This window comes from Dendrobates tinctorius, unplaced genomic scaffold, assembly GCF_039654945.1.
Source record: "Dendrobates tinctorius isolate UK_male_01 unplaced genomic scaffold, ASM3965494v1 ptg000240l, whole genome shotgun sequence".
In the NCBI taxonomy this organism is placed as follows: Eukaryota; Metazoa; Chordata; class Amphibia; order Anura; family Dendrobatidae; genus Dendrobates; species Dendrobates tinctorius.
The window spans coordinates 8,470,248-8,497,910 of record NW_027361907.1 but is presented as its reverse complement, the minus strand read 5'-3'; the positions used below and the strand labels follow the sequence as shown (position 1 = coordinate 8,497,910).

At 43.2% G+C, this 27,663-nt stretch overlaps 1 protein-coding gene across 2 annotated transcripts in view; it reads left to right on the top strand.

The window, feature by feature from the left end:
- TUBGCP3 (tubulin gamma complex component 3) overlaps positions 1 to 27,663 on the top strand; it is a 193,108-nt gene that overhangs the window by 67,049 nt on the left and 98,396 nt on the right. Inside the window, exons 9-11 of one of the 2 annotated variants that reach the window (XM_073556846.1) lie at positions 5,532 to 5,600; positions 17,988 to 18,114; positions 18,198 to 18,364. In XM_073556846.1, coding sequence (XP_073412947.1) covers positions 5,532 to 5,600; positions 17,988 to 18,114; positions 18,198 to 18,364 — 363 coding nt within the window. Of the gene's footprint in view, positions 1 to 5,531; positions 5,601 to 17,981; positions 18,115 to 18,197; positions 18,365 to 27,663 lie in introns of both variants that reach the window. The other variant, XM_073556845.1, reaches the window with a different exon arrangement.

Below are 27,663 nucleotides of genomic sequence, written 5' to 3'. Positions count from 1 at the left end.
TGAGGACTGTTACCTGATGCCATGTAGCCCTCCATATTCTTGAGCTCTAAATAACCCTGCCCAGCACTGATTGGCAACTTTCAGCCTATGCACAGCATACACAGAAAGCTGCCCAGACAGTGATGTGGGTGTGGTTATACAGAGCTCAGTTTCTGAGAACTGGTAGATCTGCAGCAGAAAATCAGTGATTTATCATAATTGCAGCAAACAGCCATACTTGATACATCGCTGGAATCTGGGTCTCTAACCATAAACGGTTCTCTCAAATGTGGAGGAAAAAAAATCTGGGAACGATTCCAACTAAAATTGGCATATTATGAGTCCAACTTGTTATATTACAAGAGGGTGTTGGGTAGGGTGCTCATTAGACAGCAATTCTAACATGGATTTGTAAGTCATATTTTAATTTGGAGTTTTTTTTTTTTTTTTCAGTATAGTCGCCATTTCAGGGTATACATACATTTTTTAAAAATTCTTTATGGGGAGGACTAAAAATAAAACCTCAATTTTGCCATTGTCTGTTTACATTTACATTTTAGGCCATTCACCATGCTAGAAAAATAGTTTACCATAACTTTTTTTAACCCCTTCACTACCAAGGGTGGTTTGCACGTTAACTCCCGGGCCAATTTTTACAATTCTGACCACTGTCCTTTTATGAGGCCATAACTCTGGAACGCCTCAATGGATCCCGGTGATTCTGACATTGTTTTCTCGTGACATATTGTACTTCATGTTAGTGGTAAAATTTCCTTCATATAACTTGCGTTTATTTGTGAAAAAAACGGAAATTTGGCGAAAATGTCGCAATTTTCCAACTTTGAATTTTTATGCCCCTAAATCACAGAGATATGGCACACAAAAAACTTAATAACATTTCCCACATGTTTACTTTACATCAGCACAATTTTGGAACCAAAATTTTTTTTTTGTTAGGAAGTTATAAGGGTTAAAAGTTGACCAGCGATTTTCTCATTTTTGCAACACCATTTTATTTTTACAGACCACATCACATTTAAAGTCACTTTGAAGGGTCTATAATGATAGAAAATACCCAAAAGTGACACCATTCTAAAAACTGCACCCCTTAAGGTGCTCAAAACCACATTCAAGGAGTTTATTAACATTTAAGGTGCTTCACAGGAATTTTTTGAATATTTAAAAAAAAAATGAACATTTACCTTTTTTTCACAAAAAAAATACTTCAGGTTCAATTTTTTTTTGTTTTACCAAGGGTAACAGGAGAAATTGGACTGCAAAAATTATTGTGCAATTTGTCCTGAGTACGCTGATACCTGATATGTGGGGGGAACAACTGTTACGGCGCATGGAAGAGCTCAGAAGGGAAGGAGTGCCGTTTGACTTTTACAATGCAAAATTGGCTGGAATTCAGATCGGACGCCATGTCACGTTTGGAGAGCCCCTGATGTAGCTAAACAGTGGAAACCCCCCACAAGTGACCCCATTTTGGAAACTAGACCCCCCCCCCCCCAAGGAACTTATCTAGATATGTGGTGAGAACTTTGAACCCACAAGGGCTTCACAGAAGTTTTATAACGTACAGCGCGACAATTAAAAAATCATATTTTTTCCACAAAATAATCTTTTCACCCCCAATTTTTATTTTCCCAAGGGTAACAGGACCCTAAAAGTTATTGTGCAATTTGTCCTGAGTACGCTGATACCCCACATGTGGGGGTAGTGGCGCATGGCAGAACTCGGAAGGGAAGCAGAGCCATTTGACTTTTTTTGGCTGGAATTCAGATCGGACACCATGTCGCGTTTGCAAAGCCCCTGATGTACCAAAACAGTGGAAAACCCCCACAAATGACACCATTTTGGAAACTAGACCCCCCCAAGGAACTTATCTAGATGTTTGGTGAGAACTTTGAACCCCCAAGTGCTTCACAGAAGTTTATAACGCCCAGACGTGAAAATAAAAAAATCATATTTTTTTTTCCACAAAAATGATATTTTTGCCCCCAATTTTTTATTTTTCTAAGGGCAACAGGAGAAATAGGACCCCAAAAGTTGTTTTGCAAATTGTCCTGAATAGGCTGATACCCCATATGAGGGGGTAAAACACTGTTTGGGTGCATGGCAGAGCTTGGAAGGGAAGGTGCATTTTACAACGCAGAATTGGCTGGAATTGAGATCAGACGCCATGTTGCGTTTGGAGAGCACCTGATGTGCGCAAATAGTGGAAACCCCCAATTCTAACACCAGCCCTAACCCTGGCCCTAACCCTAATGGGAAAATGGAAATAAATACATTTTTTAAATTTTATTATTTTTCCCTAACTAAGGGGGTGATAACTTGGGGTTTGATTTACTATTTATGGCGGTTTTTATGTTTGGCAGCTGTCACACACTAAAAGACGCTTTTTATTGTAAAAATAGCTTTTGCATCACCACATATTGAGAGTTATAATTTTTCCATATTTTGACCCACCGAGTCATGTGAGGTCTTATTTTTTGCGGGACTAGTTGTCGTTTTTATTGGTACCATTTTCGGGCACGTGACATTTTTTGATCGCTTTTTATTTCGTTTTTTGGGACGCAGAATTCACAAAAACCAGTGTTTCATGAATTTCTTTTGGGTGGTGCGTTTACACCATTCTGCGTGCGATAAAATTGATAAAGCGGTTTTCTTCTTCAGGTCAGTACGGTTACAGCGATACCTCATTTATGCCGTTTTTTATGTTTTGGCGCTTTTATGCAATGAAAACAATTTTATATAAAAAATTATTTTTGCATCGCTTTATTCTGCGAGCTATAACTTTTTTATTTTTTCGCTGATGATTCTGTTTGATGGCTCGTTTTTTGCGGGACAAGATGACTTTTTCAGCGGTACCATGGATATTTATATGCGTCTTTTTGATTGCGCGTTATTGCACTTTTTGTTCAGCTGTGATAATCAGCTAACACCCGGCCGCGATCAGCGGCGCTCACCACGTGGGCGCCGCTGATCGCACTAGACGTACTATTCCGTCCTTGGGACTTGGGTCCCAGGTCACATGGACGGAATAGTACGTCCATTGTAGGAAAGGGGTTAAATTTGGCTGTAGACTGAGCTGTGTATTTGCATCTTATTTGTTACGTTGTATATTGTGCAATATAGTTGATGTCATTTTTTTTATTCTGTGAGATGATACAATTAAAGAGATGAGTTGGTTTGGTTCTACTACTTTTGGCTAAAAAATTATTGTATAGGAACCAATAATTTTTTTTTTTTTTTTTTTTGAGACCCATGACTTTTTTTTTCATCATATGAACTATGTTTGGGATTGTGTTTTCTTTTGTATTACTTTTGATATCATTTTACGGTTGTCAGAATGGAGCTATGTAAGAAGTACATATTAACATAAAAATATCAAAGTAAATATAATATAATAATTTATTATATTTTGCTTATATAGCGCAATCATATTCGGCAGCTCTTCATCATACGTTATCATCACTGTCCCCGATGGGGCTCACAATCTAAATTCCCTATCAGTCTGTCTTTGGAGTGTGGGAGGAAACCGGAGTACCCGGAGGAAACCGACGCAAACACGGGGAGAACATACAAACTCCTTGCAGATGTTGTCCTTGGTGGGATTTGACCCCAGCAAGCGCGGGTGATTTTGTGTATTATGTTGGCGGTAGGTGAGATACTGCTCACCCTATGGAGTTGTGATTGTCGCAACGCCTATAAAAGCCTGTGTTCTAGTCAGCTGTTCCAGTCCTCCAGCAGGTGGAAGGTTCCCTTCCATAATAACTCCAGAGCTAGAAACTTGTAATGAGCTCAAGTGCTCGCTCCTCAAGTTTGCCTAGGGTGCTTGGGTATGTACCGAGTATCGTGGGTGCTCGAGTGCCAATCGGCCATATGTTTTGTGGCTGTCTTAACAACTGCGAAACATGCGGCCTTGGGTACTCAAACATGGCACTCGAGCATGCCGCTTTCAATCAGCTTGGAGACATGCAGCCGCGAGGACTTGAACATATTATTTAAGTATGCTGAAGTTATTCGATAAGCACCCAAGCATCCTCGTATAACAACGTATCCAAGCACGTTCGCTCATCACTATTGTCCAGTTAATCAAGGGTCCAAAAAGCTTTATTACTAGTGATGAGCAAGTATGCTCGTTGCTTTGGTATCCTCTGAGTATTTTGCCGTGCTCAGGGATTTAGTTTGTGTCGAAGTAGCTGCATGATTTGCAGCTACTTGACAGCCTGAAAACGTGGGGAAACAGGCATTCCCCACATGTATTCAGGCTGTCAAGTAGCCGCAAATCATGCAGCTACAGTGACAGAAACTATATCTCCGAGCACATCCAAATACTCAGAGATCACCCGAGCATGCTCGGAAAAACCCAAGCATCAAGCATACTCGCTCATCACTAATTATTACATCTTCAGACAAACCTGACACTACAACGGCAGCTGAGGTTCTATAACTTTGACAGCTCACTTTAAAACGGTTCACATGAGCCTATGAAAAAAATTGGTAGTAGTTTCGTCCAGAGAACTCGGATTATTTTTCTTCTTACTTGTCATCCATATACAATCCGTTTTTTTTTATTGCAGCAGCTATAATCATTTACTAGACGATCTACAGTTCTCTATGTTACAAAATTGCAGTGCAATCTGTAAGAATCGACTCTGGCTCTGTATGGCATCTGATTTTGCTTTTTGTTCACATACACTTGAATGGGTGAGTCTCGTCCGATTTAGAGAAGAAACTAGTGAATGCTGCCATTTTTTTTTTTTTAACACATTCGATCAGTGAAAAAATAAAAATTCTCTTCTGCACTGTCCAATGGAATAACATTGGTCTAAGGCCGGTTTCACATTTGCGCTTTATAGCGCAGAGACGGCCTGCGCGCGGCCGCTGCTAGGCCCCGCCCCCTCCCGACTCCCTGCCCGCCCCATCCGGTCATCGCCGTTTACTAGCGCACATGGACGCTTGCGATCTGCACACCCTATCTTTAGCATAGGGTGCGCAGATCGTGCGCTGGCCGTGCGCTAGCAGGACTTTGCCGTGCGCTACGCACTTTTGAAGGTGCGCCCGTGTGCGCCGAACGCAGCATGTTGCATTTCGGCGCGCATGGCGCACCTTCAAAAGTGCACACCGCATAGCAAAATCCTGCTAGCGCACGGCCAGCGCACGATCTGCGCACCCTATGCTAAAGATAGGGTGCGCAGATTGCAAGCGTCCATGTGCGCTAGTAGGCGGCGATGACCGGATGGGGCGGGCAGGAAGCCGGGAGGGGGCGGGGCTTAGCGGCGGCCGCGCGCAGGCGGTCGCTGCGCTATAAAGCGCGAATGTGAAACTGGCCTTAGTCTATTCACGGACAGCACTCAGACTGAAAATCGGTCATGTGAACGAGCCCTAACACTCAGGGATGTCTCGATGTTTGATATCTATCCGATTGCTAGTAATGCAGTGTTTCGTTGGTTGGCACGTCTCCTTTTAGTCGTGTAACTGGTTGTGATCGATATGTCAGGTTGGCCAGCTACTCTCATTTATTGCTTTGCTTCTCTCAACAGAGTTTTTGTGCTGCTTTGCATCAGGAGCTAAAGGAGTATTACCGGCTTCTCTCTGTCCTACACTCTCAGGTAATAAACAGAAATATAGCACATACACGATGTATCCGCATTACATATTGTTGTTTATTTAGTCTCAAGGTTTTGGCTTATATATTTGCTTACAGAATAATGCTCTCCTGTAGAAATAGACAATTTTTCTTTTGCTTTGTTGCACAACTATGTATCAGGGTTGCCAGCCGTTCAGCAATTTCTGGACAGTCTGTAAACACGGAACTTTTTTGGCCTGTCTGAAAAAAGAAAAAAAATGAAGGCGTCTGTGATTTTTTTTTTTTTTTTTTTTTTTTTTTGAAGCTGACGAAACTTATTACGGGCAGTGGACATGATAATCAGAATGATTGATTTATTCTGGAAGTCAAGTTGTCAGCTCTGCTCTTTATGGACAACCCCCCTCCCCAAAACCTCCCCAACCTTTTGATTATATTTTACAGTTGGGTTAGTCATGGCTTCTCCACCTGTCAGAATATGGTAATATGTAGGGCAAAAACACAAAAATATTCAACTTATTAGCTCACCCAGGGTTTCCTTACAGGAAAGATGTATATCTTTGTACCGTGTTAGCCAGTAGATAGAAAAATATTCAGAATTGAGAGTCCTCAGTGGTTGAAACCTTTTAATGGCTAACTGAAAAGATGGTAACAAATTGCAAGCTTTCCAGACTACTCAGGTCTCTTCATCAGGCATAGACAAATACAAAATCTGAAGAGTCACATATTTATGCACAACACAGCACAGAAAAAATGCAATAGATAAGACAAGTGACGTGAAGCAGAATTATGATTATGGGAGAGGGAGAAACATAAATATTGGACCAGTTCATAGATAAGGAGTCTGGATGTTTTATTCTCCTCTGAATGGGGTCTGGTTCTGTGTTGTGATGCCCCCAAAGGGTCTTAGGAGCAAACTCCTTAATTGATGTAAAAAGACATAAATCCATGCGACAAATTCATTCCAGCATTGAGAGTGTCAAAGGTCGTCATAAATTTATGCTCACAGACTCTTCGCTCTCTGAGATGTGAAGTTACCATATATACTTGAGTATAAGCTGACCCGAGTATAAGCCGACCCCCCCTAATTTTGCCACAAAAAACTGGGAAAACTTATTGACTCGAGTATAAGCCTAGGGTGGGAAATGCTCCATAGATTATTCCCCCATATGCTGCCCCCATAAGAATCTCCATAGATTATTCCCCCATATACTGCCCCCATAAGAAGCTCCATAGATTGTTCCCCCATATGCTGCCCCCATTAGAAGCTCCATATTGTTCTCCCATATACTGCCCCCATAAGAAGCAACATATTGTTCTCCCATATGCTGCCCCCATATACTGCCCCCATTAGAAGCTCCATATTGTTCCCCCATATACTGCCCCCATTAGAAGCTCCATATTGTTCCCCCATATGCTGCCCCCATTAGAAGCTCCATATTGTTCCCCCATATACTGCCCCCATAAGAAGCTCCATATTGTTCCCCCATATGCTGCCCCCATTAGAAGCTCCATATTGTTCCCCCATATACTGCCCCCCATTAGAAGCTCCATATTGTTCCCCCATATACTGCCCCCATAAGAAGCTCCATATTGTTCCCCCATATGCTGCCCCCATTAGAAGCTCCATATTGTTCCCCCATATACTGCCCCCATTAGAAGCTCCATAGATTATTCCCCCATGTGCTGCCCCCATTAGAAGCTCCTTAAGATTATTTATTCGGACTCCCATGACAGCACCACGAGAGAGGGGATCCGCCCTATAGGAACAGGAAACCTACAGATACAAAAGGGCGGCACCTCTCCCACGCATCAGTTGGTTTCCTGTTCCTGAGGGGACGGGATCCTACAGAAGATTTGGATCCCAGGCCAGCCAGCCGACTCCGGTAGCGAGGGGGTCTCCTACCTCGGCCTGGTTCGGATTTCCTGGAGGACGCCACGGTGGCCCAGGATGGGTGTCACGGCGGTGGCGTGGACAGCAGGGAGCGGCGTCCGGAGGATGTCCGTCTCCAGGAATTTAGCCGCCGCCGGTAAGTATACCCCCCCCGGGGATTCCCGACTCCGGCGGCGCACATGGGTTGGCAGCGTTGTGCAGGGGGCTGCGACCGGGCGCTGCTCCGGAGCTCCCGGGCATCCCGCGGGGCTTCCGGCGTTTCCGGGGTAGCGGTGACGTCAGGGGGCGGGCGGAGGAGGCGCTTCCGGGTCAGCGCGCCACTGCGCATGCGCGGCGATTCCAAGATGGCGGCGCCCATCGGAAACACCGATGGCGCAAGTTCGGGCGCCAGCTGGGGTAGGGAGCTCCGTTAAGGGGGGGAGGGGCGCGGCATGGATACTGCTGACCGGAGGAGGGGGTATTTAGGCGGGACCCGGGCAGGGTTCCTTGCCTTGGCCACATTACTACATGCAGCAGTGTGCAGCAGCAGCAGCAGCAGCAGTGGTAATGGAAAGCGATCGAGAGCAGCGGCAGCGGCAGAAGCAAGGGCAGCAGCGGCAAACATCACTGCCGCCCCTGGATGACCTTCGGCAGGTCAAACAGAAAAAGAAAGGGTCCCGTGACAGTAATGCGGGACGAAGTGACCAGTCCACTCGTAAGAGCTCCTCCAGGCAGACAGGAGCATCGGCTGAAAGAAATCCCCCTCGTTCTCCGGTACTTGATTGTGGCACTGGTAAGTGATCTTCGTGAAAGTTCACTCAGTGACGGGACCCCCCTTCTTTTTTCTTTTTCTAGGGAAAAAAAGCGACAAATAAAAATAAGCATAGGGAATACGCACTCTGTGCATGCCCATTACCGGACGCGTGCCTCAAAAGATTGTGCCCTCCCTGTATTCAGCAGACGGTGGCAGAAGAGTCGCCTGCAGTAGCGGCGAGTTTGAGAGACATTGTCAGGGTAGAAATGAGGGAAACCCTAAAGTCCTTGTCTCAGCCGCAAAGTCTAAGGGGCGAGGTCCCGGCGGAGTCTGATTCCTCGACAGAGTGGAGAAAAAGCAGAGACTCCCAGGCTTCATCTCCCTCGTCCTCCTCAGGAGAAGAGGACTCGGGGCGATTTTGTCTGCCTCTTGACCGGGTAGACAAGCTGGTCAAAGCAGTCAGAGGGACAATGGAGGTAGAGGAGCCTAAGCCCCATTTATCCATGCAGGATGTCATGTTCGGTGGGCTGGAACAGAGAAAGCGGAGAGTCTTTCCGTTAAACCAAAAGATACAGGATCTGATCCACAGAGAGTGGAAAAGACCGGACAAAAGAGGGTCGCTACCACCAGCCCTCAAAAGGAGATACCCCTTCGACGATCCGGCAGTAAGTTCTTGGGACAGAGCCCCCAAGTTAGACGCGGCCATTGCGAAGGCATCAAAAAAATCCTCGCTCCCCTTTGAGGACATGGGATCCCTTAAAGATCCCTTAGACAGGAAAGCTGATACTTTCCTGAAAAACACCTGGGAGATGGCGGCCGGGTCCCTAAGACCAGCAGTGGCTTCAACGTGCACGGCCAGGTCCATGATGGTCTGGTTGGACCAGTTGGAGTCACAACTAAAACAGGGTACATCAAGACAGACAATTCTTGGGGCCCTACCGACCATCCAAGAGGGAGCAGCCTTCCTAGCAGATGCCTCAGCGGATGCGGTGAGAATGGCCGCCAGAGCAGCAGGTCTCTTTAACGCAGCTCGCAGAGCCCTGTGGCTAAAGTGCTGGCAGGGAGACATCCAGTCCAGAGCAAAGCTCTGTGCGATTCCATGTGAGGGCGAATACTTGTTTGGAACTGTCTTAGACGAGCTGCTTGAAAAGGCGGGGGATGACAAGAAAAGGTTCCCAAACCTTTCATCAGCGTCCTACCGTCGCCCATTTGGTAGGAGATTTGGCCAGGGGAGAAGGCGCAACTCTTCGCCTGTTAGAGATCGACCCAGATGGGAAGACAGAAGGAGACGAGGTACGGGCTATATGTTTACACGCTCGTCGAGAGATCAAAAGAAACCAATTCAATGACTAGCGGTTCCCGTAGGGGGTAGACTGTCATCCTTCTTCCTGGCATGGTCACAGATTACGAATAGTGACTGGGCGCGCAAGGTAATATCCACCGGGCTTAGGTTGGAATTCTCCCAGATCCCGCGGGACACCTTTAAACTGACCCCCTTAAGATCTTCTCATCTCAAACAAGCGGCTTTAGAAGCAGAAGTCTTGAGCCTATGTCAGAAAAATGTTCTGGTAGAGGTCCCAGAGGCTGAAAGAGGAAGAGGGTTTTACTCTCCCCTGTTTCTAATCCAGAAACCTGATAACACATTCAGAACGATTATAAACCTTCGTTCCCTTAACGAGTTTTTGATTAATCATAAATTCAAAATGGAGTCCATTAATACAACAATAAAAATATTGTTTAAAGGTTGTTTTATGGCAGTCATAGATTTGAAAGACGCGTACTATCATGTACCTATCCATACAGACTTCCAGCAGTTCCTGAGGGTGGCAGTTTCAGTAGAGGGCACAGTACGTCATTTTCAGTATAGAGCCCTTCCCTTTGGTCTCTCAGCAGCACCCAGGGTTTTTACAAAGTTAGTGGCCGAGGTTATGGCTCACTTACGGGAGGTGGACGTCTTAATCATTCCATATTTAGACGATTTCTTGATTGTAGGAAAATCAGTGGGTCATTGTAAATCCCAGATAGAAAAAGCTAAATCCAGGTTAGAAAACCTGGGATGGATTTTAAACTACGAGAAATCCCGACTCCAGCCCTTAAAAATACAGAAATTTTTAGGGTTGATACTAAATTCAGACACTCAGCGGTGCCTGCTACCACTAGATAAAATACAAAAGATACAGGAGCAGGTTCTTCGGGCAATGGATAATCCATCTATGACCCTCAGACAGGCCATGTCCCTGTTAGGTTCTCTAACTTCATGCATCCCAGCAGTAAGGTGGGCACAGTTCCATACCAGAACCCTTCAAAACGACGTCTTGATTAATAGCAGGGCCCTTGGAGGCTCCTTACAGGGTCGGATGTGTCTAAGCCCCTCTACTGTTGCATCACTGAGATGGTGGCTTGAGAGCGAGAACCTAGCGTCAGGGGTGCCCTGGATAACACAGATAACCCGTATTATAACCACAGACGCAAGTTCCTTCGGGTGGGGAGCCCATATGGGGGACATAGTGGTACAGGGCCAGTGGGATTCTGATTCTGAAATCTCATCCAACCAGAGAGAACTATTGGCGATAGAGCGGGCAGTCAAGAAACTCATTATCTACCTGCAGGGCCATCATGTGAGGATACACTCGGACAACCAGGTAGCGGTAGCATATGTCAACCACCAAGGTGGAACCCGCTCCAGCGCTCTGATGCAGATAACAGAACGGCTCCTCCAGATAGCAGAGAGAAATTGTCTATCTTTGACCGCGCTCCACATCAGCGGAAAGGACAATGTAAGAGCAGACTTTTTAAGCCGCAAGGCTCTAAGACAAGGAGAATGGGCTTTGAACAAAAATATTTACCGCCAGATTGTCCGCAGATGGGGCCAGCCAGAGGTAGACCTCTTTGCCACCAGAAAAAACAGAAAAGAAAGATTGTTCTGCTTTCTGAACCCCAGGGAAAATCCCCTGGCGGTGGATGCCCTACTGATAAGATGGGATTTTTCTCTGGCATACGCCTTTCCACCATTGAATCTTCTTCCTCTGGTAGTCAGGAAGATCAGAGAGGATCAGGCAAGAGTCATACTGATTGCCCCCTTTTGGCCCAGGAGGACCTGGTTCGCATGGTTGAGGACCATGTCGGTAGGCGATCCCTGGGTACTGCCGAACCTTCCGGATCTCCTCCACCAGGGGCCAGTCAGCCACCCACAAGTAGCGGGACTTCATTTGACGGCGTGGTATTTGAAAGGTCACTATTAAAAAATAGAGGGTTCTCCAAGAACTTAATTGACACCCTCCTAAGAAGCAGAAAATTAACCACCACTAATATCTATGCTAGGACCTGGAAACGCTTCCTGTCCACCTTTCGCTTTGACATCAGAGATGGAATTCCCAAGAAACATATTCTGGAATTTCTCCAGAAAGGTTTCGAATTGGGTCTCTCCACAAGCACGCTAAAAGTACAAGTTTCAGCCTTAGGGGCCCTGTTTGCAGCTGATATTGCAAAAGATTATTGGGTAGCAAGGTTCATCAGAGCAGCGGCCAGATCGAGACCTATACACAAAGATAGATGCGTACCGTGGGACTTAAACTTAGTCCTTACAGCCATGACAGAAAGTCCGTTTGAACCTTTAGATTCCGCCTCACTAAAGATTATATCCCTTCCTGGTAGCAATAACATCCGCACGTAGGGTGAGCGACATACAGGCACTCTCCAGATTGCCTCCTTACACAGAGTTCTTACAGGATAGAGTGATCCTAAGGCCAGATCCAGCATACCTTCCCAAGGTAGCAACACAATTCCACAGGACACAGGAGATAGTTCTGCCTTCCTTCCTCCCTAACCCAACCAACCCTAAAGAGCAGAAACTCCAGACGTTAGATATTAGAAGATGCTTACTGACATATCTAGCAGCCACGGATCCTTGGAAGAAGGAGAACGCATTATTCCTATCCTTCCAAGGTTCCAGAAAAGGATACAGAGTATCAAAACGCACATTAGCAAGGTGGATTAGGGAGGCTATCTCTCTTGCCTACACAGCAGGTGGCGGTCCGGCTCCACAGAATCTGAGGGCACATTCCACTCGGGCCATGGCGTCATCCTGGGCGGAGAGATCTGGAGTATCAATTGATCAAATATGTATGGCGGCCACCTGGTCATCTCCTTCCACCTTTTTTAACCACTATCGGTTAGACATGGGTGCCTCCTCAGACCTCACCTTCGGGCTAAGGGTGCTGCAGGCTGTAGTCCCTCCCTAAGGTAGTTTACATCTCTGTAATTCTCTCGTGGTGCTGTCATGGGAGTCCGAATAAAGTATTAAGTTACGTACCGGTAACTGTATTTTTCGGAAGCCCATGACAGCACCCTTAGTTCCCTCCCTTGTTCACGTATAGGGGTGCACTCCTTTAGAAGATTGTTCATAGAATCACCATATGTGGGAGAGGGTATGATATAATTCGGTTAAATAGGGTAGATAGGTTGTATATATCATATGTTGTGTACTAACCATTATAGCCTCTCAAGCTCTGTAATCCAACTGATGCGTGGGAGAGGTGCCGCCCTTTTGTATCTGTAGGTTTCCTGTTCCTATAGGGCGGATCCCCTCTCTCGTGGTGCTGTCATGGGCTTCCGAAAAATACCGTTACCGGTACGTAACTTAATACTTTCCCCATATGCTGCCCCCATGCTGCTGCAGCATGTAAAAATAAAAAAAATGACTTACTCACCTCTCCGTCGCTGGGTGTCAGATACTCACCCGTCCTGCGTCCATGGCTGCTCACCGCTATCTGCCACGTCATCAGTCAGTGACGTTCAGACTGCAGGGGGCGCGGCGCGCACTAATCACGTCACCGCGCCCTCTGCTGTCTGAAGTCACTGACCGATGACAGACAGCAGCAAGCAGCCATGGATGCAGGACAGGTGAGTATCGCTATACTTACCCGTCCTGACGCTGTGTCTTGAGCCCCCAGCTTCTCCGCTCTCTCTCTTCCTGCCTTCAGCGGTCACGTGGTGCCGCTCATTAAAACTCATGAATATGCGCATATTCATGAGTTTTAATGAGCGGCACCACGTGACCGCTGAAGGCAGGAAGAGAGAGCACGGGGAGAAGCTGGGGGCTCAAGAGACAGCGTCAGGACGGGTAAGTATGACCTGACACCCCCGCCCCCCCTCCCCCTCTGACCCCCCGGTGTATATGACTCGAATATAAGCCGAGAGGGGGACTTTCAGCCCAAAAAAACAGGCTGAAAATCTCGGCTTATATTTGAGTATATACGGTAACTTTCATTACCAGTAATTTCATATCCCTGGTGTTGTGGTCCATCATACAAAAAATGATTTGCCACAGGTAGATCCATTCTTTTTTCTCATTGTATGACCATGAGCATACACCCTTGACTTCATCCCAGGGTTTCCTTGACTTTTGGAACCAAAAATGTCATTTGCGGAGGGATGCATGGATAATAAGCTCCAGCTGGTTCCCAGGTGGTAATGTGGGTGAAGAATAAATAGCTAATGATTACCAAAAAGATTCAAAATATTACACTTATTTTACATAAAAAATAAAAAGTTTAAAATCCATTGTCATCATGGAAGGGAAAAATGGGGACGGGGAGGAGGTGTTAGAAATTCATGTACAGGTGACTAGTTTCAGACCACCACAGGTCCTTAATCACAGCCTGGTTATGATTAAGAACTTATGTGGTTCAAAATGCATCACTTTATTGATTTTATTACCTTCTCTCCATCCCTAGGGGCAGATTCAGGGGAAAAATAGGCCTCATTCTTCCTGCTTATTTGTCATGAATATCACCCAGACTTTAGCTCCCTGCGTGGAAGTGAAGGGGAATCTGCTCAGCAAGAAAAATTTATATTAAGGTTTTCTGCAACGTAGAAATGGGAATTGTTCATATCACATCCACATGAGTAGTTCTGGAATTGTTTTTAAAGATTTTCAGTGTGCAAATTTGCACATTCGCTACTAGTGGAAATGTGTGTATGTATGTGTGTGCGTATTTGTGTGTGTGTGTGTATATATATATATATATATATATATATATATATATATATATATATATATATATATATATATATATATATTGTGTGTATATAATTTTATTATTTTTCATTTATCCACTGAATCCACTATAACTTTACAATACACTTATAAAAGGACAATGGTTTATCTTGTCCTTTTAGAATGTAGGGCTCAATAGAACAGCAAATAAGCGGAAAGGACAATGTAAGAGCAGACTTTTTAAGCCGCAAGGCTCTAAGACAAGGAGAATGGGCTTTGAACAAAAATATTTACCGCCAGATTGTCCGCAGATGGGGCCAGCCAGAGGTAGACCTCTTTGCCACCAGAAAAAACAGAAAAGAAAGATTGTTCTGCTTTCTGAACCCCAGGGAAAATCCCCTGGCGGTGGATGCCCTACTGATAAGATGGGATTTTTCTCTGGCATACGCCTTTCCACCATTGAATCTTCTTCCTCTGGTAGTCAGGAAGATCAGAGAGGATCAGGCAAGAGTCATACTGATTGCCCCCTTTTGGCCCAGGAGGACCTGGTTCGCATGGTTGAGGACCATGTCGGTAGGCGATCCCTGGGTACTGCCGAACCTTCCGGATCTCCTCCACCAGGGGCCAGTCAGCCACCCACAAGTAGCGGGACTTCATTTGACGGCGTGGTATTTGAAAGGTCACTATTAAAAAATAGAGGGTTCTCCAAGAACTTAATTGACACCCTCCTAAGAAGCAGAAAATTAACCACCACTAATATCTATGCTAGGACCTGGAAACGCTTCCTGTCCACCTTTCGCTTTGACATCAGAGATGGAATTCCCAAGAAACATATTCTGGAATTTCTCCAGAAAGGTTTCGAATTGGGTCTCTCCACAAGCACGCTAAAAGTACAAGTTTCAGCCTTAGGGGCCCTGTTTGCAGCTGATATTGCAAAAGATTATTGGGTAGCAAGGTTCATCAGAGCAGCGGCCAGATCGAGACCTATACACAAAGATAGATGCGTACCGTGGGACTTAAACTTAGTCCTTACAGCCATGACAGAAAGTCCGTTTGAACCTTTAGATTCCGCCTCACTAAAGATTATATCCCTTCCTGGTAGCAATAACATCCGCACGTAGGGTGAGCGACATACAGGCACTCTCCAGATTGCCTCCTTACACAGAGTTCTTACAGGATAGAGTGATCCTAAGGCCAGATCCAGCATACCTTCCCAAGGTAGCAACACAATTCCACAGGACACAGGAGATAGTTCTGCCTTCCTTCCTCCCTAACCCAACCAACCCTAAAGAGCAGAAACTCCAGACGTTAGATATTAGAAGATGCTTACTGACATATCTAGCAGCCACGGATCCTTGGAAGAAGGAGAACGCATTATTCCTATCCTTCCAAGGTTCCAGAAAAGGATACAGAGTATCAAAACGCACATTAGCAAGGTGGATTAGGGAGGCTATCTCTCTTGCCTACACAGCAGGTGGCGGTCCGGCTCCACAGAATCTGAGGGCACATTCCACTCGGGCCATGGCGTCATCCTGGGCGGAGAGATCTGGAGTATCAATTGATCAAATATGTATGGCGGCCACCTGGTCATCTCCTTCCACCTTTTTTAACCACTATCGGTTAGACATGGGTGCCTCCTCAGACCTCACCTTCGGGCTAAGGGTGCTGCAGGCTGTAGTCCCTCCCTAAGGTAGTTTACATCTCTGTAATTCTCTCGTGGTGCTGTCATGGGAGTCCGAATAAAGTATTAAGTTACGTACCGGTAACTGTATTTTTCGGAAGCCCATGACAGCACCCTTAGTTCCCTCCCTTGTTCACGTATAGGGGTGCACTCCTTTAGAAGATTGTTCATAGAATCACCATATGTGGGAGAGGGTATGATATAATTCGGTTAAATAGGGTAGATAGGTTGTATATATCATATGTTGTGTACTAACCATTATAGCCTCTCAAGCTCTGTAATCCAACTGATGCGTGGGAGAGGTGCCGCCCTTTTGTATCTGTAGGTTTCCTGTTCCTATAGGGCGGATCCCCTCTCTCGTGGTGCTGTCATGGGCTTCCGAAAAATACCGTTACCGGTACGTAACTTAATACTTTCCCCATATGCTGCCCCCATGCTGCTGCAGCATGTAAAAATAAAAAAAATGACTTACTCACCTCTCCGTCGCTGGGTGTCAGATACTCACCCGTCCTGCGTCCATGGCTGCTCACCGCTATCTGCCACGTCATCAGTCAGTGACGTTCAGACTGCAGGGGGCGCGGCGCGCACTAATCACGTCACCGCGCCCTCTGCTGTCTGAAGTCACTGACCGATGACAGACAGCAGCAAGCAGCCATGGATGCAGGACAGGTGAGTATCGCTATACTTACCCGTCCTGACGCTGTGTCTTGAGCCCCCAGCTTCTCCGCTCTCTCTCTTCCTGCCTTCAGCGGTCACGTGGTGCCGCTCATTAAAACTCATGAATATGCGCATATTCATGAGTTTTAATGAGCGGCACCACGTGACCGCTGAAGGCAGGAAGAGAGAGCACGGGGAGAAGCTGGGGGCTCAAGAGACAGCGTCAGGACGGGTAAGTATGACCTGACACCCCCGCCCCCCCTCCCCCTCTGACCCCCCGGTGTATATGACTCGAATATAAGCCGAGAGGGGGACTTTCAGCCCAAAAAAACAGGCTGAAAATCTCGGCTTATATTTGAGTATATACGGTAACTTTCATTACCAGTAATTTCATATCCCTGGTGTTGTGGTCCATCATACAAAAAATGATTTGCCACAGGTAGATCCATTCTTTTTTCTCATTGTATGACCATGAGCATACACCCTTGACTTCATCCCAGGGTTTCCTTGACTTTTGGAACCAAAAATGTCATTTGCGGAGGGATGCATGGATAATAAGCTCCAGCTGGTTCCCAGGTGGTAATGTGGGTGAAGAATAAATAGCTAATGATTACCAAAAAGATTCAAAATATTACACTTATTTTACATAAAAAATAAAAAGTTTAAAATCCATTGTCATCATGGAAGGGAAAAATGGGGACGGGGAGGAGGTGTTAGAAATTCATGTACAGGTGACTAGTTTCAGACCACCACAGGTCCTTAATCACAGCCTGGTTATGATTAAGAACTTATGTGGTTCAAAATGCATCACTTTATTGATTTTATTACCTTCTCTCCATCCCTAGGGGCAGATTCAGGGGAAAAATAGGCCTCATTCTTCCTGCTTATTTGTCATGAATATCACCCAGACTTTAGCTCCCTGCGTGGAAGTGAAGGGGAATCTGCTCAGCAAGAAAAATTTATATTAAGGTTTTCTGCAACGTAGAAATGGGAATTGTTCATATCACATCCACATGAGTAGTTCTGGAATTGTTTTTAAAGATTTTCAGTGTGCAAATTTGCACATTCGCTACTAGTGGAAATGTGTGTATGTATGTGTGTGCGTATTTGTGTGTGTGTGTATATATATATATATATATATATATATATATATATATATATATATATATATATATTGTGTGTATATAATTTTATTATTTTTCATTTATCCACTGAATCCACTATAACTTTACAATACACTTATAAAAGGACAATGGTTTATCTTGTCCTTTTAGAATGTAGGGCTCAATAGAACAGCAAATAAGCGTAGTATTTTGTACGATATTATTCTGTTCTTACTCGCTATTCATCAGTCCAGCACCATATACAGTTTAAAACTTCCAATAACTTTGCATCTCCTATGTTGCCTGTAATTATTTGAGAATATTCTCGTTTAAAATCAAGTTGCAGGTGGAAGATGACCAGGGTGTAAATCTAGGGCTGGAATCTAGCCTGACTCTTAGACGATTGCTGGTGTGGACCTATGATCCCAAGGTTAGATTGAAGACTCTTGCAGCACTTGTTGATCACTGTCAAGGTAAGATGAAATTGCACGATGCCTCTGTACTTATTAATTTGATTATTTTTTAGACCTATTGAACAATATCATTATTACCATAGGAAGAAAGGGAGGGGAGCTGGCATCTGCCGTCCATGCATACACTAAAACTGGTGATCCGTACATGCGATCTTTGGTGCAACACATTCTTGGCTTAGTTTCCCACCCCATCCTGAATTTCCTTTACCGTTGGATATATGATGGAGAGTTGGAGGACACTTACCACGAGGTAAAGACAATGTGTGTACAGAATCTAACTATACTTTTTAAATGAATTTAAAATATGTTTGTGTCACCTTACATCTTTGGTTTAGCAATTTGATATTTTCATATGAATTCTGACAATGTAGGTAAAGAATGTCCTTTTTTTTTTATTTTTCTGCGGCCATTTTTATTTTTTGGATTCAGATTTTCTTTCCCCTCTTTAGACAGCAACAACTTTTTTTTTTTTTTTCTTTTGCTACAGCTGTATGAGGGCTTGTTTTTTTTGGGGAGTGGAGTTGTGGTTTTGAAGGGCTTCATTTATTTTCCAAATAAGTACAGGTTAATGGGAATACAATTCTGTGTGTGGCCAAAAAAAAAACTATTTAATTTCTACCATTGTTTTTTGTTATTCTCCATGTCCGTACCATTGTGGTTATACCAATCTTGTACATTTTCTTTTTGAGTGGTAGAAAAAAATTCTAAATTCTATTAAAAAAAAAAAAAAAAAAAAAAAGTTTTTTTTTTTTTTTTTTTTTTTTCCTTTTTCTGAGGCTCTTATATTTTTTTTCTGTTGATGGAACTGTGAGAAGGCTCATTTTTTTGTGTGGTGAGCTGTAATTTTCATTGGTAACACTTTGGGTAACATTCACTGTTTTAATTGCTTTCTGTTGCATTTTTTTGATGGCGTATGACGGCTTGACAGTTTTTTGGTGTTTTGAAGAGGCTAAAAAAAATTAACAGAGAGCACACTTAGGTTTGTAAGTCAAAACTACAACTACTCAATTTCCATGACACTGACTCCGACTCCACCAAAATGGGCTCCGACTCCTGACTCCACACTCCACAGCCCTGACTGTAAGCCTGTAAGCCAAACCTCCAACTCCGAAATTTCCATGACACCGACTCGACCAAAATGGGCTCCGACGCCACGACTCCGACTCCACAACACCCTGGGGCATTATTCAGAAGCAGGCGTTAGTGAGGTTCCATAACTTGCTCACCTGATTGAGTTGTGAGAAAGTGTGAGAAAGCACTAGTCTTAAGGTTTGGTAGAATTTCCAGCTGTTGCTGCTCCGTTGGTTGGAAGTTCCAACGTGAATGAGAAAAATTCCCACATGCTTAGTCTTAAAAATGTCATGTGGTTTATTCTCAACGCCTTTCAAAGTAGAGCTGACTTTTCAGGAGAATCACTTCTGTGCACTAGATCAAATGGTGTCTACCAATTTAGATAAAATCATTTCCCCCTCTTCTACCGTAGAGCACCAAGAAACCAGCACAACTGTAGACCACCGATGTGTTAGTGACATTAACACCTCCACATCATATCGTCACCAGGGTAGCTTTAATTTTAATCTGTAGTCCAAAAAATATGATGCATGATCATCTTGATAAATGCTTATGACTCCATGATACAGTTCTCATTACAATAATAACCATTTATTTAAAGTGAAATGGTAAAACTAACTAAGCAAAATGCACAAGTTATTTCTGTAATGCACCAAATAGAGACAGTACATGATATGCTGTGTTTTTTTTTTTTTTTTTTTGTATTTTAGACCCTGTTATGTCTCTGAAATGTCCAAAATATAGGGCTTTAAGAGAATCTGTCACCAAGTTTTTTACACCCCCCAAGCTAATGTCATCTATGTAAAGTCCCGTTGATTACTTGGTTACATCCATACCTTTGTTGTGTAACTTCTGCGTCTCTGTTTTATAGAAATTCATAGGAAAATGTTTATGCAAATGAGCAGCAGGTGCTGGGTGTTTGTCCCTCCACTTGCAGCACTCCAGCTTCTCTCACTTTTACTCCCTGCTGCCGGCCTCTGTCATTGACTCATGGGTCACTTTTATGTAACCTACATTTCCAAGATCTTATGCAAGGGCCATCATTCCAGGGGATGTCTCGTGTGTAATAGGGTCCTGTTAGCATTTGAGAGCCTGACTATTGATCTAATTGGGAATTTAAGAAGCAATCCTCCCATCAAAGTTTGTATCCTCCTTATATATTGCAGTCTTGATATTATATAGCACGGTGTACTTACAATTGCTCATTTTGTCTTTCTACCCAGTTAATTTTTCTCTTTTTCTCTGCTGCATATAGAAGCAGGATGTCTCTTGTCCCTGCAGAAAACATTCCCCTCTTCAGCTCCTGACGCAGCTGTTCTGCCCCTCTCCTCCTCCATGCCATTGACTTTTGCAGTAACTGTTGTCATACAGGGAAAATTGAGCTCCTGTTTGTACATAGAGCTTAGAAGGATTCAGCTTGTCAGTTTTTAATCACATGATGTCATAGATGTCATGAACTAGTAGAAAGGCAAAATGAGCAATTGTAAGTACACAGTGCTATGAATTATGATGACTGCAATATATTAAGAGGATAAAAACTTTGATGGATATGCTTCTCTAAATGCTCATGTGTGTGTGATTTGAGGAAGGGAGCAGGTCACAGAGAAAAGTGACCTGTAAGTCCCTGGTAGACTGGGAAATAAGAAGGGAAGCCAACTCCATATACTTGTGGCTCATTCACGTAAAAATTTTGTAGGTAATACATTTCTATGATATGGGGACACAGACTTATGAAACAAAGATATAAACCTAATCCTGTTTACAGGGACTTTACATAGATGACATAATTTGGAGTCTAAAAACCTGCTGGACAGGTTCCCTTTGCTGCACTGAACATAAGATAATGTAACTGGTTACGTTGTGCCAAATTTATCATTCCGCTTGCGCCATGTTAATAAATGTAGATGTTACTTTTCTTGAAAGAAGTTACCTGAGATTAGAAAATACAAAATCACTGTAATGGTGCACAAATAGGACACTGTCTAAAGATGGTATCCGGAGCCCTGGAGAAATGGCAAGACTGAAAAGTCCCCAAATGAACATGGACCCTATGTGCCCCTAAGGATTTTTCATTGATTGATTGTGGATGGGTGGGAAGTTGAGAATCAGTTACCATGGAAATCCCATGTAACCGTATTTCTATTCAGTGAAATGTGCTCATAGGTATTCATAGAGGCTTCTATTCTTGTAGCCTTATGTCCTGTAGCTTTGGCAGCAAATCACACTGGAGTATGCACGAGCTAGAACGGCTATCATACAGAAGGAAAAACACTCTGCTTTTGGGAAATTGGGTAGGAGGTTATTCACACTATCATGGAACCTTTTTAACATTTATTTTCCCGCAAACTAGCTATCTTTGATGTGTTCGAACTCGATAACACTACTACAGACTGTATTCTTTTACATTGTGAACCTCCTCTGCATAAATACACTGATATGCTGCTATGCAGAAGTCTAGGTTGCATGCACAGGATTTTTCACATTTTTCGCAGCATTTCTGCATCAAAATTTGCAATGTGTAGGTTTTAATTGAGAATTTCACATGTACATTGCAAGTTAAGTCTGCAATGATTTCCGCATGAAGAATTGACATCTATGTGTAACATGTTTCCACAGAATGTAGATGAGTTTTGTAAAATCGCATTAACTTTATTGCTGTGGATTTTCTGCATGCAAATCCATAAGGTTCTTGCAAAGAAAAAAAAAAGATAAAAAAACCCCCTGCAAAAACAGATAATAATCTTTAAATAAAATGAGTTAAATAAACTTCTTAAAATGCTAAATAAGAAGTATACACTGATCAGCCCCTTTTAGTAGAGGCACTTATGTGTTAGAGCACTGGGCCACTTTTTGACCTTCAGTGCTGCAGTAATCGTGGCACAGTTACCACTAGGTGTTATATCATTCTGTGTGAATATTGACCCATGTGAACAGGAAGGCTTCTCATGTTTGAGGTGCATTTAGATGGAGTGATATGTATTTTCTGAACAGTCTGTTTACCAGAGAATTAGATTTGAGGACTGGGAAGACCAGGAAAGTGACGGTCAGGTCAGTATACCATGGACCCTGGACAGGAGCCCTGTGAAACACCTCCTACCTGGCAGGATCCTTCACTCGTCTGTTAATTTTCCTCTTTGGCCCGATGTGAAGGCTGGCTAGTGAAAAGAGGAGACAGAGATGCTGGCAGGTAAGAGGCAATTCACAGGGCTACCATCCAGCAGCCACAAAATACTGACCTGACCGTTGGACCAGGGACCTGTGAATCGATTCGGATGTCACCAGACCCAAGGGCTGTGTTCAGACGTCTGTGATCAGTTCAGTGTTGGATCGCAATGCATGGGCTGGTTGCCCATCTCCTAACCCTAATGTGACAGCTTCATAGAAATATATGAAGCTGTCACACTCTGATCAGGAGATATGAGGCCAGCCCATTGCGATCCGACATCAGACCATTGTCACGTACATCTGACCACAGCCCCTAGGTGTGCTATGAAACCACTCCCTACATCATTACTCTACCTCCACCAGCCTGAACTATTGATACCTGACAAAGCGGTCATCGAATTTGCCTGCTCAGTCAAAATTCTGATCTTTCCATCAACATGTTGCAACAGAAAACTAGATTGATCGGATTAGCCAGTGATTTTCCACTGCTCAGCGACATAAGTTTTTGCTGTTTTATTTTTACACTGGAGTCTTGCGTTTGTTTCCCATTAGACAGTAATCTCACTCAAGCTGATCATATGCGGTTATAGCCTATCCACGCTAAAGAACGAGCTGTGCATTTGCACATATTGGTAGCATTAGTGTTGTATTCGGTTGCTATGTGTTTGTCTGTGCACTGCATGGTGATCTGGACAATTCTTGACATTCTCCTGACTAGTTTTGTCTGAGTTCTTTGCATCCACAGGATTCCCTGTCCATGGATGTTTTTCCCTAAGCACACCATTCTCTAGATATTCTAGTCAATGTGAAATGAGAAGACCCTTCCACAGATAATCTAACACTCCAAACCATGCCTCGTTCAAAGTCGCGAGATCCCTCGATTTTCCCATTTTTAATATGGATTCACATTAAAACTGATCCATGGGAACGCTTGTATATAAAGTGAGAACTATTAAAACTAGTACAAAAGAAAAAAGGAATACCGTATATACCCGAATATAAGCCGAGGCACCTACTTTTGCCACAGAAAACTGAGTAAGCTTATTGACTTTTTGTCCCCTCATCCCTATCCTGGTATGCATGGCTCCCATGTCCCTGTCTTTGTATGCATGGCTCCCCCGTCCCTGTCATTGTATGCATGCCTCCCCCGTCCCTGTCATTGTATGCATGCCATCCCCTTTCCATCCCTGATTGCGTGGCACCCCCGTCCTGTCCCTGTATGCTTGGCTCCCCCATCCAGTCCCAATATGCATGGCTCCTTATTCCCCTTCTCCTGTTTGCATGTTGCCTATTGAAAAAAAAAACAAACATCCTTCTCACCTACCTGCGTGCCCTGGGTGCATGATGATGTCTGTGTGCTGGAAGCCGGTCCTGCCTCTGTGACCCGCCGCTCCCCCTCTCCCACTGGCTTTCTGGGACAATGACTCGTGTATAAGCCCTAGGGGGGGTGTTTTCAGCACAAAAAATGTGCTGAAAAACTCAGCTTATGCACGAGTATATACGGTAGTTACACCTAGCAGCCATTCAGCCATTTTCCGAAGGATCCTTAGGCCTGTTTCACACTTCCGTTTTTTCAAATCCGTCAAAATCCGTTGTTTTCCGTAAAAAAACGGATCCGCCATTTTTTGCAGGATCCGTTTTTTTTTGTCCCATAGACTTCCATTACGGTTACCGCGGATCCGTCAAAAAAACGGATCCGTTTTAAAAAAACGGATCCGTTGGCATCAGTTTCCGTCAAAAAAACGGAAACGGATCCGTTTGGAGGACACAAAAACGGAAGTGTGAAACAGGCCTTAGGAGTAGAGGTTATTAGAGTGTATTCTGAATAGTATAGTGCAACAAATCCCGAAAAAAACCCAGTGTTTTCTGCTTTACTATAATGGCCTTTCCCTCTTGGAATCCTTTCATTGCAGCTGTAAGTCCTGAGACAGTTTCCTTGAGAATAGAACAGCAGATTTCGCATGCATGCGCTGGATAAATATCTGCTGAGGCGTGAATGATTTCCCATAATCATGTCAAGCAGTAAGGCCATTTTTGGTGTTTAATAGCTGACAACAACATGTGAAAATGACTGCTATTTACATTTTACTTACTTGTCCTTGGCATTTACCCAATAATTAATGAGAAATCACAGTACAATTATCTTTTTTGCTCTTGAATTTTTCTGCATGTCACGATGAAAATCATACAGCCTTGAACAGGAAATGCATCAGTACCTCGGCATATAATAACCTTGATTGCTTTTGTTCTTTTTTTTTTTTTTTTTTTTCCTTTAAAGTATAAATTCACTAATGATAAGACCATATTTTTTTTTTCTCTCTCCGCAGTTGTTTCTTTGTGATTTCTCTGCACACATATTTTGTTGCCAGAATGTAATTCCATACTTTTAATGTTTCTTTTCATATGACAATTTTTTATTTTTACAGCATTTTTTAACAGTAATATTTTTCACGTGTTGTGGCAGTGCCTGGAAATTGCTAATTTTCGGCTACATTCAGACTTCCCTTTTTTTTTTTTTTTTTCTCTTCTTTATCAGATTTTTTTTATTTTTGTTTCCATTTGTACTGCCAGTGATCTATAAGTTTATCTTGTATGCAAAAAAAAAAAGAATAAAATAATAATATTGGCGATTTCTCAAACTTCTCCTACAGTCGGGTGAAAAAACAAACCGCGTATACGGATGTGCTTAGAATAGTGTCGGTGTGCAGATTTCTTCTCAAAACAATAGTCTCGAATGTATGATTTTGACCTGTGACATGTCAAAATTGGACTTGTCTGTTTTTGTTGTTATCGACAGTCAGTCTTCAGAAAAAAAAGCACAAAAGAGCTAACTTTTTTTATTTTTAAATAATATAAGGGCACGTGCACACGATCAGGAACGGTAGCATGTTTTCGGTGCCTCCAAAACCCTGCATTCTATATACGCACTTGTCTTTTTAGAACTTTGCAGATTTACCGCATCTAATGACAGTCTACTCAGGGAAAATATGCAGAGGAGACTAGTGTCTCCGCGGCAGAAAGTAACATGCTGTGGCTCGGAAACCTGAGTGAGTTTACGCAGCGTTAAAAAGAAGCACAATGGGCACGGGGTTCCTATAAATCTCATCCACTGTCCTTGTAATGTAGAATATTATCTCACGAGATGTGATCCAAAGCACAACAGTAGTGTTTCCTACATATGTAAAAAATCAAAAACGAGCAAACCACGTCCATATAACAAATGATGGGAGGTAAGCAAAAAACCCACTTTGCGTTTCGAATACAGGGGATGTCTGGGTGGGGAACTCCTGACACCTCAGGTCTCATCAGGCATTGACTAATACAAAATCTGAAGAATCACATATTTTTTGTATTAGTCTGCCTGATGAAGAGAGCTGCGTAGTCTCGAAAGCTTGCAATTTGTTACCATCTTTTCAGTTAGGCCTCTTTCACACTTCAGTTTTTTGTGTCAGTTAAAATCCGCCAAAAAGGCGGATAAGCGGATCTGTGCTTAACTGATGTGAACGGATGCCACAGGATCCGTTTTTTGACGGATCCGCAGAATGAAGAATTTTAAAGGAACCGCTGCCCGGGGGGGAGAGAGATAGAGAGATTTTTTTTTCTTCCGCCAGAAAGGATTTCAGGGTTAATTTTCTCCCTGACTTCCTTTCTCCGGGCATGCGCACTGGAAAATGCGGATCCAACAACAAAAAAAAGTTGCAAGGTCCGTCCAGGCATGCCGACAGACGCAAAAAATTTGGCGGATCCGCAAAAAAACGGATCCAACGGATGGCCATCCGTCAAGATCCGCCTGTAATGCAACTCAATGGGGAAAAAAAACGGATCCTTCAAAAAAAATTGCGGATCCGTTTTTTTCAAAACCTGGCGGATTTTGACTGATGGTCAAAAACGGAAGTGTGAAAGAGGCCTTAGCCATTAAAAGGTATCAACCACTGAGGACTCTCAATTCTGAATATTTTTAAATTTATATAGAAATGTTGATACCACTGTAGTTGACTGACTCAGAGTAAAATTCTAACTTTGTTGTGTTATATGAATAAGAAAAACCTATATGAACGCAGTGCACGGCACAATAATGAGAAGAGTAAAATGTTATAATTTTATTGTACCTTTTTTAAAATGGTACACAAGAATGTATGCAACTTACAGATAATGACATCAAGCAAATAAATATAAAAACCAAGGCAAAAGACAATGTTTAAAGTAAAATACAGTCAATTACAAACTGATGCCTAATAAAATCTAGGTCCCAAAAATATTTAGATAGCCAAATCAAAGTATACATAAAGGATGTCACATGAGATTAAGTAATAGTTAGAAATACATAGTGGCATAAATGACCTCACCAGTCAGGAAAACAAGTAATAAAACAAACTGACGGCACATCTAGAACTAGTCTGAATAGGTGCATACCAAAAGGCAACTTACATATTAAATAGAAAATGGCAGCACACCAAATATGAAATATGTGAAATACGAATAGCAAAATGGCTTTAGTAATACATTTCATAATGGCTTTTATAAGGCATATCAAATATGAAATAAGTGAAATATGAATAGCATAATGGCTTTTGCAATCTTGAAAAACATATGAGATACTTAGCACAAAATTTGGCCAAAAGATGTGAGCCCATTCACCAGCGACAAGGTGATCTCAGATTGAATGGGTCCCTATACTGACTGCCTGGTGTGAACTGACCTCTGGCTAGTAACATGATAAAGCCTGTATATATATATAGGACGATAGGAACCAAACATGTGATTGAATGCGATTAAAATCACCACTGGATGAAGGGCGGAGTGCTCAGTCAGAAAAATAGTATACAAGTAATAAAACAAACTGACGGCACATCTAGAACTAGTCTGAATAGGTGCATACCAAAAGGCAACTTACATAATAGAAAATGGCAGCACACCAAATATGAAATATGTGAAATACGAATAGCAAAATGGCTTTAGTAATACATTTCATAATGGCTTTTATAAGGCATATCAAATATGAAATAAGTGAAATATGAATAGCATAATGGCTTTTGCAATCTTGAAAAACATATGAGATACTTAGCACAAAATTTGGCCAAAAGATGTGAGCCAATTCACCAGCGACAAGGTGATCTCAGATTGAATGGGTCCCTATACTGACTGCCTGGTGTGAACTGACCTCTGGCTAGTAACATGATAAAGCCTGTATATATATATATATATATAGGACGATAGGAACCAAACATGTGATGGAATGCGATTAAAATCACCACTGGATGAAGGGCGGAGTGCTCAGTCAGAAAAATAGTATACATGTAATATAACAAACTG